The sequence below is a fragment of the Tenrec ecaudatus genome, chromosome 1, assembly GCF_050624435.1.
Source record: "Tenrec ecaudatus isolate mTenEca1 chromosome 1, mTenEca1.hap1, whole genome shotgun sequence".
In the NCBI taxonomy this organism is placed as follows: domain Eukaryota; kingdom Metazoa; phylum Chordata; class Mammalia; order Afrosoricida; family Tenrecidae; genus Tenrec; species Tenrec ecaudatus.
The window spans coordinates 33,573,721-33,592,619 of NC_134530.1; the positions used below are offsets into that span (position 1 = coordinate 33,573,721).

Here is an 18,899-nt window from a genome sequence, read left to right on the forward strand (position 1 = left end):
CCAGGACCAGGACCAGGACCAGGACCAGGACCAGGACCAGGACCAGGACCAGGACCAGGACCAGGACCAGGACCAGGACCAGGACCAGGACCAGGACCAGGACCAGGACCAGGACCAGGACCAGGACCAGGACCAGGACCAGGACCAGGACCAGGACCAGGACCAGGACCAGGACCAGGACCAGGACCAGGACCAGGACCAGGACCAGGACCAGGACCAGGACCAGGACCAGGACCAGGACCAGGACCAGGACCAGGACCAGGACCAGGACCAGGACCAGGACCAGGACCAGGACCAGGACCAGGACCAGGACCAGGACCAGGACCAGGACCAGGACCAGGACCAGGACCAGGACCAGGCGGCCTCCAGCAGTTGCAACTTCATTGGCTTACTCGCTGGGCCCAGCCTTCCTCTGCAGGCTGAACACGCCCAGGAGGTGTAGTCACCGGCCCTCGTGCACGCTCTGGCCAATGGGCGCGCCGGATCAGGGCCCACACCCCCGCCCCGCCCCGCCCCCGCACAAGCCCCGCCCCGCCCCGTGGCTCGCGCCGCCGCGTGACGTCACGGCCCGGCCCCCGACACGTGACGGCAGCACGCCGGTTCTCGCCGGCGCGGGGCTCGCGCCGCAGAGGCCGCTGAGGCGCCGGCGGCGACGCCGGGAGGGCGCAGCCCGGGTCAGGCGGCGGTCGGCCCGCGGGCTCATGGAGGCGGTGCTGGCAGCCACCTGAGAAGCGGCGGGCGAGCGAACGGCGGCCTCCACCTCCTTCGAGTCCCGCGCGGCCGCCGCGCCGACGCAGCCATGGCGACGAGCGCTCCGCAGAAGGAAAACACGCTGCTCCACCTCTTCGCCGGCGGGTGAGTCCTCCGGGGCCGTCCGGCGGCGCCCCCGCCTCACCCCGCGCGGGCCGTCGGCCTCGCAGGCGGGTCGCCGCGCCCGTGGAGGCGGAGGCGGAGGGGGGAGGGGGAGGAAGTCCGGGTCAGGTGGCAGGTGGGGAGGCCGTGGGCCTGCGAGCTCACCCCGCGTGGGTCGCTCCCCCGACGCCACCACGCGCCTTAGTTTTTCCTCCTCGTGAACAATTAGCGGCCCGGGTGAGCGATGGCGCCGCCGGGCCTCCGCTGCCCTGCGCTCTGGCCATCCCGAACTCGCTGCACCTCGTGCCGCTGCTGCTCCGGCGGGGCCTTGGCGCCCGGCGTTTCGGAGCCGGGCAGGGTCTGGCTGGCGCCACCTCCGCCGGGGGTCTCCGGAGAAGGCTGGGGTCGGGCATCCGCAGCAAGGGTGGCCCGTGATGCTGGCAGCGCCCTGTGCGTGACGAGGACCTGGGGAGAAGGCGAGCAGGCGGCTGGCTGGGAAGGTGTGCGCAAGTGTTCTTCACCTGGTGATGGATGCTTCCAACACAGCACAGGCCTGACTGTGCGCGGCGTTCGACTGTCATGCCGAATTCATGCGGGTTCGGGTCTGTGCTTTGACTAGAGACCCCCACCCCCGCCCTCCGATTGGGGACCGTAAGATCATTGATGGTCGGTCGTGGCGAGCCTTTCATCATAGCCCAGTGGTTTGGGGCCCATTTGGCGGCCGGCTTCCCAGATGTTTGCTGTCGACCTGCCCACCTTACAGACAGGCCAGGCCCTGCAGAAAACAGAACGGGTCTTGTGTTATCATCTGAACTTGAGATTTTCAGATGCAACTTGGACCTGTTCCCCAGATAGGTTTGTTACCTGGTTACGGTTGAGAAACTTATCTTCAGTGATAACTAGGACAGAAGTGTTCCGAGCTTGGCCTCATATTTGTTGTGGGCTAGCAGGGAGCCCTCAAGCCAGAAAACGTTGGTGGACAGGAACAATTTCTCATTCATCCCCTCCCCTTCTCTATTAACTGTACCTTCTCTCCCCCCACCCCCACCCCCATTTCCTTTGGGGACTTAACACAAGGAGAATGCATTCTTAAATTAAGAGACTCCTTATATAAATTCTTCAGGGGTTTTATAGGTTGGCCACGTTATTCTTACATTTTTTAATGCCAGAAAGGATCATTTAAGAAAAACAAAAACGATTTTATGTTCAATTGAGTTTGCTTTTCTGTTTTTAGTGAGGTCTTTAAAGTAAAAACAAAGAGCTTTGTATTTCTCACTGGAGCCTTGGTTGCTCCGGAGCAGCCTGGGCTGAGGCGCTGACACCATAATTAGTGTTGATGAATCTTCCCTCGTCCTTCACAGTGCCCTCTGGCTGCTGCTGCTCCACTGGAGCTACCAGCCACTTACCTTGTGATGGTGGCAGACTGCAGTGGCCTGGACAGCTCAGTGGTTTGATGGAGCTGTGGGAAGTTTATTAAGGGTAGTGCCTATAGCTACTGCATCTATTCCGTTTCGCTTCCTTCCGTGACAGCAGTTCAGGATTAGAAGACATTCAAGAGAGAAAATTCCATCTTTGAAAGAATGTTTTCAGAGTAATGAATTCCATCCTGATCACTTCCCACCAGCTTAAAATATACAAGAGGGAGGGAGGCGGGCTTCAAAGAGTTCATGGGAAAATTCCATTATCTTTTCCTTTCATTTTTTTTTCCAGGAACGGTTTGAAGTTCCCTCCTGTATGTAGTTATAATTACCCTGTGTTCCCTACACACACCTGGGTGAAATACTGGCTGCTTTGCTCTAAGTAACCAGTGTCCACTGTGGTTCAGCTGGCATCTTTCCAGAGAACTAAGTTCATTTCCTTTGAAAAGAAGTCCAAGCCCCTGCTTTTAAAATCTGCCACATCTCTCCTGTTTATTGAATAATCACCGGAAACTAGAATAACAAGTTTAAGTTGTTACCAATCAATGATATTGACTTACGGTTTTTTTTTTTCAATCAGGTCTAATAAGTTTTACATCGTGAAATAGGAACTATATACAGTATGAAAACATCACCCAAACCTGCCATGGAATCCACGCTGACTCAGCAATTCTATATCGAGTTTCTGAATACAGCATTATCTTTCTCCCAGTGACTGGTGGAGTTGAACTGCAAACCTTGTGATTAGCAGCCTAAAGTCTAACACACAGAGCCACCAGAGCCCTTTAAACAACTCTCCAAACCAAAACAAAAACTCACTGCCATTGAATCTATTCCAACTCATAGTGACCCAGTAGGTCAGGGTAGAACTGCTCCTGGTGGGGTTCAGATACCGTAACTCTTTATGGAAATAGAAAGCCTCATCTTTCTCCTAAACAACTCGGTCTTTTTAATTTTGTTGAATTTTTTAAAAATCTGTTTTGTAGGAATTGTGTGAAAGAGAAAATATTTCTACATAAACCTATTATAATATTTTTAATGCAATATACTACTCTTTAAGAAAATGAATGTACCCTAACAAAATGGCATACAAGACTGTTTCCTCATTTGAAGATAGGGTTCCATTTCAAAGAGACTCCAGGGGATATTTTTGGTTAAAGCTTTAAAGAGTCTCAGGGCATCCGTTTTTAGGTATTCATCTAGCCTCCCTTACATGAAAATTCTGGATTCCTTTAGAATCTGAAATTCTATTGCACACTGCTCCCTTTTAATTAGATTTTTCTATAGACTCTAACTACAATGTTTAGTAATGATAGTTGGGTACCATTCAGTTCTGGTCTCATGGTAAAGAAGAAAGTTGTTCATGGGGGCAATCTGTCACCATTCCATTCTTCCTCCGATCCTTGACTCTTCTTCTGTTCTAGGTGAATAGAGAGACCAGTGGGGCCTTGGGTGAACACTTGGAAGCTTTTAACATTCCAGGCACCATGCAATGAACTAGGAGACAGAACAGCAGCACTAAATATGCTATTAGGCCAACTGACTGCAGTGTCCCATGACATTGAGTAGTATTCAATGGGGCCTAGTGGTATTTATTCTATGAGTGTACTACTTAACCAGTTGATTCCAATTCATGGGAACCCTTTGTGTGTCATAAGTATATTCCATATGGTTTTCCATGCTGAATTATTTATTTATTTGGAGTTAGAGTCCTAGGCTTTTCTTTCAAGGTGCCTTGGGTGGGCCTCTACTGCCAGCCTTTCAGTTAGCTGAGAACTTGTGCCCCCCAGAATTCTGACTTTATCACAGTGGTATACTCCAGAGCCCTGGGCATCTAGCAGTAAAGAAGGCAGGTGGTTAGAGTCCCGTCAAGATGTTTTAGTAATTTACTACCCATCTTTGATTCTGATCCTATAATTTTTGTCTAGTATTCTATGATTGCTCTTTCCTTTTTCTTTTCTAAAATAAGCAACAGATACCTTGTATGTACTTCTCTGATTATGTCCTTAGGATGAACCATTAACAGTCACATTGTTAAATCTTGATAGGCTTTGGTACCTGAGTAACACACTCATAAACCATCTCTTTAACTTCTGTTGAAGTTAATCTTCTTCATTTGATGTTGATTTTTATGACGTTTAGGATTTCTGCTTATCTTCTCCCAATTCTGGGATGTAACGGTCAAAGCAAAAATTTCCACTTTCCTCGCCCTCCAAATCTGAGTGGCATTGTTACCAAATCAAAACAACAATAACAAAATGGGGCTCAAACCAAATTTTTTGCTCCCCCATAGCAAGCAAAAGCCTGTGATCCTTTCCCTGTTTGAAAGTCTGACATCTTGCCTGGCCTTTGGGCCCGTCTTGGCTGGCTAGTCCTTATTTGCTGTTGAAAGGAATACTTTAAAACCTTCCTTGTGCCATGGCGAGGTGTGGTTGCTCAGAGTGTGAAGTGATGTCTGTCATCTGCTGAGTAAGCAGTAAAGTCATAGATCTCCATGGGACCTGAAATAGCTGGCCTGATCTGTAAGCAGATTTAGAGGGTGCTGGGCTGGACTACGTGTGTAGGTCCTGTTTTTATGGCACAGTTTGTTTTGTCATCAGATATGCTTAGAGAACCCCTAAAATATATTTTAATGGGATATGGTGTGTGTCCTTGGTGCACACGCACACTGTGCTTGGCCCTTGGTATTCATCAGCCAGTGGCTGCTGGAAGTGTGGAGTACAGAAATGGTGCTGGTTCATGTAGAGCAGAGGCTCAACCTTCCTAATCCCACGACCCTTTCATACAGTTCCTCATGTGGTGGGGACCCCCAACCTTAAGATTATTTTCATTGTTAATTCATAACTGTCATTTTGCTACTGTTATGAATCATCATGTAAATATCTGATATGCAGGATGTATTTTCATTGTTACAAATTGAACATCATTAAAGCATAGTGATTCATCACAAAAATAATATGTAACTATATATTGTAAAATATTTCTGATTACAAATAAATGAAATTTTGTCTTGGTGTAGCTTGGGTAACAGTCTTCACACCAGGTATTCGTTTGTGGGCATATCTGCATGTGGATATGCATGTGGATATGCATGTGGGCATATCTGCATGTGGTGTGTGGGTTCTTGAGACCATCGGAAATAAGTGTTTTCCGATGGTCTTAGGCGACCCCTATGAAAGGGTCGTTCAACCCCCCTAAGGGGTCGCAACCCACAGGTTGAGAACCACTGGTATAGGGGAACAATGTGGAGAAGGTGCATCACTTAGAGAAATTTTTATTTGTGTTCATATGTATGGCTTTCATATTGACTTTCATCTCATCCAGTGTATGTGTGCCTTCTTTTTTTAACTGTGTGGTATTTGAATGAAAGAATCCCTCTAGAATTTAAGCTTCTTAAGCATAAGTACCATATCTGTTTTCTTCACTGCTGTATGCCAGGGTGAGGGTCACTGGTGGTGTAGTTGGTTACGAAGTTTGAACTCACCACCTTCCTCAGGGGGAAAGGTGAGTCTTTCTGCCCTTGTAACGATTTACAGCCTCGAAACCAAATGCAAGTTCTCTAGAACTGACTCAGTGGCGGTGGATGTTTTGTTTCGTTTTTAATATCCCAAGCATAGGCCCCCAGTATGTTATGGATGCTCCGTTATTAGTTGTGGAATGATTGACTAGTAAGAGAATGGAAGGTCTCCTGCCTTACCAGAGCTTGTTGATGGAAGCAGTTTGTTAAGTTGCCCCAAGTAAAGAGAGTACTTAGATTACGTGTGCCTTATGAATTTGTGTTGGCATAAGGCAATGGGTCTTGTTGGGCTTGTGTATCTCTGAAAGATAGTGATTGTCTTCAATATCAGGAAGTACTGTAGAGTTGGTTTTTTTTATTTATTCTGGGTGCTGTTTTTAATTTCCTTCCTGAATTAGGGAAGGTACAGGAGGGAACATCTCAAGGAGATGTTGTGGTGGTTGGAATTAACTCCAAGTGAAAGGTCCCCAACTCACGGTGGTCCCAGGCACAATGGAAGAAAGCACTGCTTGGCCCCGTGCCATCTCCCATGATTTTGGATCAGACTCCTGGGATCCATAGGGTTTTCAGAAGTAGATTGCCAGGCCTTTTCCCCTAGTCTATCTTAGTGTGGAAGTTCTGCTGAAATCTGATCAGCATTATATTATTTCAACGTATAAGCCTCCACTAACAGACATGGTAGCTGCACATGAGATGCTTTGGTTGGGAGTTGAACCCATATCTCCTACATGTGAGAATTGTGTCACTACACCATCACTGAAATGCTTGCATCAAAACTTAGGTATTTTGCTTTGGCTGAAGGGCCCTGCTTGTGTAGTGGTTAAACATTGGGTTATTAACCACACGATCAGCATTTCAAAGCCACCAGCCACTCCAAGGGAGAAAGACAAGGCTTTCTACTTGTAATAATTTCTTTGAGAAGAATATATACCAGACGAGTCCCAAGGATTTGGAGGTTAAAGATGCTCCAAATATCTAACTCTTCCAAGATGTTAATCTGCTCCATTTCCACCTCACTATTCTCTTGAGTATATTCCTTCACATCCCCGGAGTCTATGATTTGATAAATATCCCACATAAACTCACAAAACTTTTAAGGAAATGTCTCACGTGATGGTTGGTGCTGTTCAGTCCCCAAAGTGAAGGTCAGGCAGAGGCAAGCAAAATGCAGGGTCCTGAGCCCGAGGCAAAAAGTAACAGCAGGTGTTTTTGCTTCTACCAAAGCTTACTTAAGAAATGCAAGTATGGCTTTCCTGACGAGGGGATGTATGGTAGAAGTGTATGCTGGTACCAGTAAATATATGGCTTGGTTCGTGCCCTCTGAACCAAGGATATGGCTTGGTTCATACCCTAATCCTGTCTATTGACAGAGTAGACAAGCCAGATCCAAAGTCATTGCCATCTATTCTGACTCACAGCAGCCCTATACCCTGTGAGTTTCTAAGACTCACTCTTTATAGGAGTAGAAAGCCAGGCCTTTCTCCCACAAAGTGGTGGGTGGTTTTGAACTGCTGACCTTGGGGTTAGCAGCCCAGCACCTAACTACTATGCCACCAGAGCTCCTGTATAGTAGCAAATGCCCTCCAAAGTGGGACTATAGCCACTGGTATATAGAGTCCAGTATGATAGTATATCACATAGGAAATTATGTCTACAAGGGTCATATTCATAGACGGTAACTCACTGCTCCCGTAAAGAGTTACCATTGAGGAGGCCTGTAAGGGCAGTTCTACCCTATCCTATGAGATCGCTGTGAGTCAGAATTGACTTCATGCCAAGTGAGTTTGGTTTGGTTTTTACTGAATATAGAATTTGCATAGTCCAAATCTTGTGAACATTATGCCAGGTATTCACATAAAACACACCAGAAAATTACAGTGTGCACAGTGGCAACTGGTGTGTTTCAAATGATGACTTTAGAGGAAGCAGGTAAAAAGGAGAAATTACCAGGTGTTTCAAGATTAGAAGGCGTTAGATGTCTGGGCAGTATCGTTTCTTGGTAGAACCCATGTTGTACATTTATTCATGCTGTTCTTATGAAACTAGCTTATCATCAACTGGATGGTAATAAAGCTAATGATGAGCACACTGGCCTCAGAATAAGTGAGTGTATGCAGAGAAACAGAGTTTTCTTAAAACGATCTAGTATTTTAAAATTTTCCTTGTTATTTAGACTCAGTTCAAAGGTGTGTGTGTAATTTAAAGTTTTGATCATTTATCGCAAACTCCCATGTGTAATTGTAGTAGTAATGTTAGGCTCCTAATATCCACAAGGTCAGCATTTTGAAACCACCTCCGGCTCAGTGGGAGAAAGATAAGACTTTCCGCTGCCCTGAAGTCAGAAAAATGGTTCTGCCCTGTCCGTGGAGTTGTTGCGAATCAGAACTGACTCGGTGGCAGTGAGTTTGTTTTGGTTTGTCAGGAAAAGTGAAGTAAGGGCTCTGTGGAGCTATGAGGTCTCTGTGTGGTGTGTACAGTGAGGGCTGGCAAGGAAGCCCAATGGCGCATTCTTCTGTGTAGCACCTGGCTAGGGGGTGCCTGGAGTCAGAATAGACTCCATTGCCCCTGTTTGGTTTAGGTGAGGAGAGGAGGCCCTGAGCAGCACAAATGGTTAAGGGCTTAGCTACTCATCTGAAAAGGTGAGGTTGGGTTGTTAGCCACTCAGGCAGGCACCTCAGGAGAAAGGTTTGGCAAGCTGCTACCAAAAGATCCTCGCTACTAAATCCCTTACAGCTCTTTCTGCTCTGCCATGTGTTGGCATCGGCTCAACATCAGTTGGTTATGTAGGGACAAAGAGATCAATGATGAAGTCTATCCATAAGTAATAAACAAGACTCTGGAAGGCAGGGTGAGAGAAGGTAGAGATTGGGGTGTGATCATTTTCATAGACAAAGGTGAACGAGGCGAGGAGGGGATGCAGAAAAATCCAAGGAATAGGGGTTTTCAGAGAGTAACTCTGAATCTGCTCTGAGGCATAGTTTCACCACTCTTGATGGCCTTTCGAGACATTTTATTCAGATCTTTGCGTGTTTGGCTCTGAGTGGAGTATCCCACAGAGAATTTCCTTTGGACTCTGGCATCAGTGATGAGAGCTGGATTACCTTAGAAGCAAAATTAAATTAATATCCAGGAAGTTTTCTCATAACTGTTAGAACACACAGGCTTTTATAAACATGAGTCTAATTGCCTTTTGGAAGATTTATTTGTAGTAGTAAAGTGCTTTCTTGAAAACTATAATTTTTCATTTAAAAAAATTGTGTAGGATCATTTAGAATTTCAGTTGTAAGTAATAGGGAGTTTCCTTCAAACTAGCTGTAAACAGTAAGGAATTCTTGGCAAATATACCTGAATTCTAGAGAAAGAAGAGACTCCAGGTGAGGGCTGGTCTCCAACAATGTCACTGTGGTAGCTGCTTTACTGTAAGGGTAGTCCCCACTGACCACAAAGTGGTCCAATTTTTCCTATTTCTCTAGCCATTGAACTTGTCTTGAGCTTAGGACCAGTGTGGGTGCATGTGCCCATCTCTGGACAGATAATATGGAAAGGAAGATCATGTTTCGTTGACTTAGTCTAGGCTGGGACTAAAGATGGGTTCAGTCCCATCTTAAATCGTATGGCTTCAGAAGTACAGGGTCTTAGACAGAGGAAGAGGAGGGAGATGGGTGCTGTAGAGGCCACCAATAATTACCACTAGGTTGGTTATAGGGCCTTCAAGTATAGTGCCCATTTTATTAGTCTAGTCTAGACACTGGGCCGAATACTTCTTTGTTGCCGGTGCTGTCCTCTAGGACATTTAATAACATTCCTGGCCTCCACCCACCAAGTGCCAATACTTGATGATAACTTATTATTATACATTTATAAAACATGCATAGGAAATAGAAATGCTTATTAATGAAATGGAAACTAACATTTTCTTTCTTTTTTAATATTTTTATTGACACATTATTCTGTAGCATTTTCTTTCTGAGCATGTATCTTGGAGCAGGCACCCCACTGTGGAGAGTAAGTCTAACATGTTGGTAGCCAGTCCAATCCAACTCATCAGTCTTGACAGCCATGTGACGCTACACTGTGTCACTTGGATGTTAAATGCAACTCATCCTGTTGGTGAGCACTGGCTACAGGGTCAGCTGATACTAAGTAACCCATTTTAAATTAGTGTCCACCCACCAGAGCCAGACACTTTCTCAAGACAGATGTGTCAGGGGTCTCAGGATCTGCCCCAACTGCCCTTGGCACTCTGGTCTCTGCAGTGTTGGAAGGAGCTTTTCCTGTCACCACCCCTACCCTTTCTCCATCTTAGAGATCTTGTCTGTGGAGGGAGGGAGCGTGTAAGACCAAGGAAGGGTATCTTGCCCCCTGGCCAGCAGCTTTCTGCAGTTTGGAGGCAGCTTCATTTGCCCAGAGCAGCAGGATGTTAAGGGCTGATACACTGTGCATGGGTGTAGGGGGAGGCTTCCTACCACGTTAACCATCTTGGAATCTCTAGTTGATATAAACATTTACTGCATTCGGCTGCTAGCCCGTAAGTTGGTGTCCACCAGAGGCACTTCAGAAGAAAGACAGGGTAGCCTGACTTCCAAAGAGTCCGTCCTGGGGAACCGTATGCAGCACAGCTCTACTGTGCTGACACACGTGAGGTCCCCATGCAGTCAGTCAGATCGCCTTGGATCCTGAAGGGCAGGATGCCCTCTGTCATCCTCAAAAGGTCACCAGCTCCCTGTCAGTAGGGGAATTGGCTATCTGGACAAACAGAGCTTCCTGCCAGGTCATCCTTTGATCAATGGCCCTCAAAGAGGTTGCCGCCTCACTGTCAGTAGGGCTTTGCTTTTTGGACAGACAAAGCTTCCTGCCCTGGTCGATGGCATCGCTTTGGATGTAAGTTGACCAAAGTAATGAGTGCAGCTGATTTGGGGACAAAGCAGAGATGATTAACCTGTGCCATATTTGATCTTGTTGACTTTCGGATGAAAGGTTTACCCAGATGTTCTGTTTCTTCAATGACAGGCATATTAGAGAGTCCTATGTTTATTTTACTCTGTTCATTTTCAAATGTTATACTTTCAGGGCACATGGTTAATCATAGTAAATAAGAATAATTTATGAGGGCAAGTAAAAAAGTATTGATACAGGATCTTTTTTAAACAAAAATGATCAAAATGTGAAGCTGTTATTTCTAACAATCCTTTATGTAGATCTGTACACTTCTAAAGGCAGTGTTTCCATCTCTGACCATTCCCCAAAGACTTCTGCCTTCTTTTATTTGTAACACATCAAAGCAACCGTTGGAGCATCCTTGAGAAATTCAAATTGTATTCCTTTAAAGTGTTTTTGTAGTTTTGGGGAGCAAAAAGAAGTCTGAAGAGGCAGTGTCAGAGCTGTAGGGTTGATGGGGAAAGATAGACTTAGGAAATTCATGTAGGACAGCCCTGGCTGCCCTGGGAGAATGAGCAGGCACAGTGTTATGATGGAGAAAACAAATTCCTTGGCTCAACTTACTGGTCCTTTTCTCACCAATGCAATTTTCTCCTGTGTGATTTGAAGAAAATTTTCAGGATTACTTCTTTGGAGACCCAATAGAAACCATTGCTATTAAAACAAAAAAATGCTATAACCATGAATTGGACTGGTCCTGCAGATCTCCTTGAAAGTCATTGCTCTGGTTGGACCTTCTATGTTTAAAGGCCTCCTCTAAGACAAAGACAAGCTTATTGCCGAGAAAACCTGTCTGCAGTCATCCACTGACCCCAGAGTCGTGCTCAAAAACATTTTGTGTGGTGTAGACCCCAGTGGGTATAACCTGGAGCCCAACAGCAGTACTTTTTGACTTACCTTTGTATTTTGTATAAATAGATACAGTTAAAAACACTTTTTGTAGTTTTAATTATTTTGGGGGAGGAACATCCCCAACATGTAGTTTCCTTTAGATATATTTTAACACTTAGAAGAAATTATGCATACTAATCCTAAGTTAGGTGTGGTGTCTCTCTCTCTCTCGTTTCGTTTCGTTTCACTTTGGTTTTTCTGTGAACACATTAGAGTTATAATGACCTGCCTGTCCAGGCAATGATGATTTGATAGTTCAGTGAGGGGTGTTTCAAGTCCATTGTTGGTTTCCAACTTTTCTCCTGTCGACACTGACCCTGACCTATTTCCTTGCTTCGTGATGGGTGGGCTATGGCTCACCACTCTGGAAGCCTGTGATAGATAACCAGGTGAGGAGGGATTGGCACCAGGATTTGAAATCAGGCTTCCCTTTCACTTTGCTGTGAGTTGGAGCTGACTTACTGGCACCGGACAAAAGCAACACCACCAACAAACAAAATAGCTCTGGAAGGGCCATTTTCCTGTGCTCCCCGTACCCTTTCTCCCCACATCTGAGTCTCTCAGTCTTTCATTCCGAGACCCGTGTGTCTCAGTGTAAATAAAAGCTGAATCATAGACCCTACTGCACAGGGTAACTCGAAGTTTAAGTGCTTGTCACGCTGCACTCACTCAGTACATGACAGTGTGGCTGTTGTTGAACTCGGCAGCTTCCAGTGCTTAGGTAGCAGGATTCTACTTGCTGTGTACAACTATAGGCTCCTGATTTCAACGTCCTACTAGGAGTGTTCCCTCATTCATTGCGTCAAGGTCTGTGAGGTGCTAGGTTGGCACCTAGATTTCAATGCGTTACTTCTGGTAGAGAAGAGAGCCCAAAACTCAACTGCCATTGAGTTACGGTAATTCTGACTCATAGCGACCTTCAGGAACATGGTAGAACTGTCCCTGTAGGTTTCTGAGATCGTGACTCTACAGTAGAAAGCGTCATCTTTTCTCCCGTGGAGTGTCTGGTGGTTTTGAACTCCTAGCCTTAGCAGCCCAACACAATGCCACCAAGGCTCCTTGAAGAAAAGCAAGCTTAAATATTCTGTGTGCACTGGGCCCTGCCTCCTCCCTGTGGCTGCTGTCCCCTGTCGCAGGTGCCGGTGCAGGGGCTGTGTCCTGTTGTGGGCCCTGTGCTCCACCCTGGTATTCTTGGAAGCAGCAAGCATTCCCTTTAGTGCAAGTGATTCCAAGCAAGCTGCAATCAACGTGTGCGCCCAGACAGCCTGACTGGGCGGTGCGAGTGCAGTTAAATAATGTCTCATTGATCAAGTGGAGGGAGATTTTATAGCAGTGAAATGCTTAAATTGTTGAATATACTTTATTTCCATTATAGCATAAGTATTAACTGTATGCATTCTTGCCAAAGCGGGCAAGAAAGGGTCATTGGGAGGGCCAGCGTCAGTCAGAGCAGGCAATTGACAACAGCAATTCTTGGCAAGGAGAAGCTCTGGAAGTTTATTTGTTTGAACAACAAAATGCATGGGTAGTGTGCTGCGACTCGCCTCAAGATTGACGTGAGGCAGGCTGTGGGAAGGAATATTTAGATAGCCCATAAGCCGTTCTCCTTGAACTCCCAACGGCAGAATCCGTAGCTTAGCAAATAGTGCTTGTGGTCCTGAGGCCGGGCATACGGGGTTAAGTCAGACATGGGTCCTGACCTCTAGGAACTCACTGTACAGCAGCCTTTTCCAGAGAGGAGAGCCTGGCGAGGGTTTCAGATGATGCATGGCATTGCTGGTTAGGACTAGCCATCACACATGTAATTTCCTACATGCTATTGCCCAGGGAAAGATGGAGGTGAGTATTTCAGAATAAAGAAAGGAACTGCTTAGAAGAAAATATTTGAATAGAAATGATCATCAACTTGAAAGGGTTCAAATGAGTGACATCGGGGAACTAGTCTCTGCCAGGAATGGGGCTGCAGAGTTGACCCCTTCTGACGGAGAGACTCCAAGAACTTTAACAATAAAAGTAGGCTTTCACTTAATGTTTAATCAAATCGAAGTTAATCAGATTTTAATTAAAAAATCTATAATTTCGCCAACATTGAATTTCAAAGTAGTCGCACTACTTGAATATTTTGTGCAAGATGTGTTTTCTAGAGTGTTGATCACAATATGACAGTGATATTAAAGAAACGACATACATGTCCAACCATGGGAAATTGTTTAAAATATCATGCAGCAATACAAAATGATAGGCAACTGTTACATATGGCCATTTTCTCTTTATTTGATGAGGTTTCATCAACTTTTTCAGTCTCCCTATATGTTTTTATAAAATAAACGCATACACATTTATAGAAGTAGAGAAACATTCATGTTTCGTTTTATGTAGGAAATTATGTTGCTCTTCTGATCACTCTGTGACTTCTTTTCTTCCAGGTGTGGGGGCACAGTTGGTGCTATTTTCACATGTCCCCTAGAAGTCATTAAGACACGGTTACAATCTTCACGACTGGCCCTGGGGACAGTCTACTATCCTCAAGTTCATCTGGGTACCATTAGCGGAGCTGGAGTGGTGAGACCAACTTCTGTGACACCTGGGCTCTTCCAGGTTCTGAAGTAAGTTCATTTCCCTCCACAGTGGTATGCTGCAGCTGCCCCACTCCCCACCGCCCTGTACTAAACATTCATATAGCGCATGCATCGCATGGGCTGCTCTGTTGTCGACTCTGTGAATATCCAGACTTCTGAATGAGATTTCTTTAGCCATGCGTCTGAACTCTGACCTTGCCCTCTTAGCAAGCAGCAGGGAGATCATACTGCGCATGTGGTCATCATCCAGACAGTTAAAGTGAACTCACTGAGGTGGCGGGAACTCCCGGGTTCATTGGTTGCATCAATCGTTACCTTTGTCCAAAATCTCTTCCTAGCAAGCTCTGAGTCATTTTATTCCACTGCAGTAAAACTTAAATTTTTTTTTATATCACACAAGACAGGTTGTGACTATCTTAAAAGAAAGTAATAGGGAAATAAAATGTCTTTATTTTTATAACTTTTTCTTGGGAATAAGAGTATAGTAGAGTTGCCACATAATGCAATGTGTTATTTAGTAACTTTTGCATTTAAAAGGTTGGTTTTATGCTTAGGTTACCTGACCGTTTTACTATTTTCACTGCATTTAAAATAACGTGCTTACAACATAGTTTAGATACTCATAAGTTACATTTGGCTTATCAGTCACTTCTGCTTAAATCAGAAATTAAGGTATATACTTTTCCATGTCTGACTTTTTAAAAGGCTTGGGCTTTGTCCTTTCAGAGAGACCCTCAGTGGATATTCATGAACCCATGCTTTAGCTGAATGTGATATTCAGATCTTTGAAACTTCCCATTTGAGATTTCTTGATGTTTAATAGCTTTCAAGTAAAAGCATGAATGCTTTTATATTCAACAAAGACACATTGCCCTTTCCCCAAGTAAGTGTTCAGTTGGGAACCAACTGATCGAGAAAGATGAAGTAAATGGGGAAATGCTCTGTTGGAGTAATCACAACAGCTTGGCCAGAGTTCAGTCATGTTTTAGATCAGGGAGAATGACTTGGAAAGCACGTCGTTTATTTTTAGGTACTTTTGTTTATAAAACCTACCTGTGTCTCTCAGGAGTCCCTGCCAAAGGTGTGTGTGGACACATCTGTGGGTTGCGCAAAGACAGGACAGACTGCAGGAGCAACTGCTGGGGTCAAGGTCTCAAGTGAAAGAATCTGAAACTCCGAGTGGGGAGCTGGTCTCCAAGCCTCAGAGAATGTTGTTTCTAAATTAAACCCGAGACGGGGAATGAAGACACCCAGAGAAAACAGGAATCGAGAACTGTGGAGGCACCCTTTGGTCTCAGGAAGGGGCCCTCCAAACCCAGGTCCTCCAGGACAGGGCTATGAGGAACACCCATGTGTCGGTGTGCCCTTGGACACAGTCAGCCCTTGGTGCTGCCTTAGATGCACCTTTTTTCTGAGGAACAGAGTGCTGTGCCCAGACTGAAAGGGAGACAGGTAATTTGCCAACTAACATTTTAAGAGGAACTTCCTCTTAGGTGCTTGCCAAATAACTCATGACTCATGAATTCCTATTTACTGTAATTGGGAAACTGTTGCCCCAAAGTCAAGCAAGCCAGTAAGGTAAATAGGAGTGTTTCTATAGTGCAAGTTTTCTAAGGTTCTTATTTCATGGAGATGCCCAGCATCTCGCTGTCTCTGTCGCCAGGACACACCTCTGTAGATTCCTAAGACTCTCCAGTCCACATCAGCTATTTAATAGTTTCCAAATTGGGGGTGGGGGTGAGGGTGGAGGCCACTTTTATGCAATATGGGAGCCCTGGGATTGCATTTGTCTATTGCTCAGAAAGATTTAAAGCACCTCGGAAAGTGACCAACAGAAATCCTAGAAATTAGGCTAGTCTCTGTACCTCTCAAATGGAAGCCGCAGACTCAGAGACTTCTAGAAGCAATTCTTTTACTCACTGGCTGCAGCTCCTCATGAACCCTTTACAAATGATAAAAAATTATTATTTTCATATCTTAATGTCAGTCATTGCAATCGGTTCCCCCTTTCTCTTCTCCTCCCACCTTCCCCCTGCCCTCATGGTATCACTACTCCCATTACTGTTCCTGAGGGGGTTATCTGCCCTGATTCCAGTGTGTCGAGAACTCTTACCTATATCAGTGTACCTGCTCTGGTCTAGCCAGATTTGTAAGGTAGACCTGGAGTCATGATAGTGGGAGTTGAGGGGCAGCATTAATAAGAACTAGAGGAATGGTGTGTGTTTCCTTGATGCTATACTGTACTCTGAAGTCCTTCCTTGTCTCGAGTAAAACATTCCGTCCTGGTTATGTACCTCTAAAGCCGAAGAACCAGCTTGGTTCTTATTTCTCTCAAATCCTCCAGCAAATTCTATCAATATTGCTTTCAGATTCTGACTCCTCTTCTCTACATTCTCTACTGCCCTTCTGGTTGAAGCCACTGGCCCTCTGTCCTCTGGTAGCTCACTAGCTTCCTGACTGGTCTTCTGGCTCCAGCCCTTGCTGCCCTCACCATCCTCTCCACAAGCAGGCAGCCTGCCGCTCACCTCCCTGCAGAGATTACCATCTCCCTCTGAGGAAGCCAAAGCTATTACTCTGGCCACCGAGGTTCCGAGGTTCCGCACAAGGGCCCTTCCCTCCCGTGACTTCTCTGACTTCATTCCAATGACTCTTTTCCCCTCACCCAGCTCCTAGCTGTTCCTTTCAACCCATAGAACATTTTCTTCTCCAGGCCCTTTGTGCTCCCTTCTACATGACAATCATCATCCCACTTGTCACCGTTGCTTGAAGGCCAGGGAGCAACTGCTATTTACCACTGAACCTTCCCTCTGCTTCTGCTTCTCATACCTGCTGAATGTTTCTCCTTAGCACTTACCTCCATCCGACAGACGTTATAGTTTATGCCAGATCTTGTTTTTTACTCTCCCCACCCCCATTTGCATGCCTAGTCTATAAACTTCTTAGGTACTTCTTATTTTACTTGTTTCTCAAGGACTTTTTTAAAATTAACTTTTTGTTAACGGATGCTGAGTTGAAACATGAATGTCAGTGGGTAGTTGAAGATGTTGATCTCGACAGAGCTCACATCTTTAAAAACTAGCATGTTCTGATGGGACGTGTATCTTAGACTTGTGTACCACGTGCATATTATGTCCTGTGTTCCAATGAAGTGTTCCAAACAAGACTCTTCTACTTTTTTTCCCTAAATGAAGATTTGCATGGCTGTGGGAAAATTTGTCTAGTCTTTACAGGCTTTATTTTGAAGCTAAGTGTGCCATTTATAGTAGGAACTTGATTGTTCCAGAAACGTTTTGTAAACATGCAGCTAGGTTAGAAGTTTGGGTTATGTAACAGAGACTTGACTCTTTGCCCAATGTTAGTGTGCGTCACTATGAGGACAGTCTCTCTGCAGTTCTTAAAAGGCCCAAGTCACTTGAGGACATGTGTTCCCCACTGCATTATGGATGAGCGGCTCTGTGCTTCCTGGAGCCAGCGACTTCCTTCATTGTGTTTAAGTGGCTCCTGGCCTGCACGGCTGATGTGGATGGTGACCACAGAAAGCTAAATACTTGAAATTTGGACTTTTTTTATTATACACTATGAGCTATATGTCACTGTAAGGTGTGATTTGAGAAATGTTTTTGTTGAGAGTTCAGCTTTTTCTAACACACAGCTGATTTGAGAAAGATAGGAAAAGAATTTCTAAAAGGGAAGCCATTACATTCTCACCAGCTCTAGAAAAGGCCAATTGTATAAATTTTGGACCACTGAAAAGTAACTGAAACTCCTTGGATTCATTCAGACGTGTTTTATTGGCATCGTTTACCCTGGCCAGCCCTTGCAGGCTAAAATAGTATTGTTACAGCCTATGGCAAGCTTTTAAAGAGAAGATTTGAAATAAAATGCAAGAATGAGGGATGGTACAGTTAACTTGTTCAGACTCTTTCTTTAGAGTCCAGTTTTGAATGTTTAGCGAAATGTTTAGTGAAAACATTTGTGTTTTCACTTGCCCTCTGTTTACGCACTTTCTTTTTAACCATTTGGGACTAGGTTATATGTATCATGTCCTTCATCCCCTCGATACTTGTAATCCTATGCCTACATTGTACCTATTCAAAAGGTGCCAGTCAATGGTTTCTAAGACTGACCTCAAAGCTGAGCAATCACCACCACAATCTCAGTCCCACCCTCCCCAACCCCCCCCCCCCCCCCCCCCCGTTGGCAGCCTGGATCTGCTTTCTGTCTCAGTCGTTTGTCTGTTCTGGAAAGTCAGTCTAAATGTCATCCTGTCCTCTGTGGCTCTTGGTGCCTGGCTGCTTACACTTAGCATGCTTTCAAAGTCCCAGCTGTGTCATCGCATGTCCCTGAACTTTAAGCAAAACTCATTCATACCCATAAAAGTTATTAGAAGCATCTGGAATTTCTATTCCTGCTCTCTATGTAGGGCTCTATTTTAATGGTAAAGATCTAGAAGAGTTGTCAGGTGCTGTCCGGTCAGTTGCGACTCATAGAGACCCTGTGTACAGCAGAACCACAGCCCTCCCAGTCCTGGGCCATCCTCACAGTTGGTCAGTGTTTGAGCCCATGTCGCAGCCATCTTGTCGACCGTCTTCCTCTTGATCGCTGCCTCCCTACTTTACCAAGCATGATGTCTTTTTTTCAGGGACTGGTTTCTCCAGTCCCTCTAGAAGAGAGGATAATTATAGATTAGGAATCAATTCAAAA

At 45.3% G+C, this 18,899-nt stretch overlaps 1 protein-coding gene across 1 annotated transcript in view; it reads left to right on the top strand.

Annotated features, from left to right (window-relative positions):
• The first annotated feature begins 584 nt into the window (after nt 1–584).
• Nucleotides 585–18,899, top strand: part of SLC25A33 (solute carrier family 25 member 33) — a 29,737-nt gene continuing 11,422 nt past the window's right edge. Inside the window, exons 1-2 of the mRNA XM_075538266.1 lie at nt 585–855; nt 14,043–14,222. Of these exons, the coding sequence (XP_075394381.1) occupies nt 800–855; nt 14,043–14,222 (236 nt within the window). The 5' untranslated portion in view covers nt 585–799. The remainder of the gene's footprint in view (nt 856–14,042; nt 14,223–18,899) is intronic.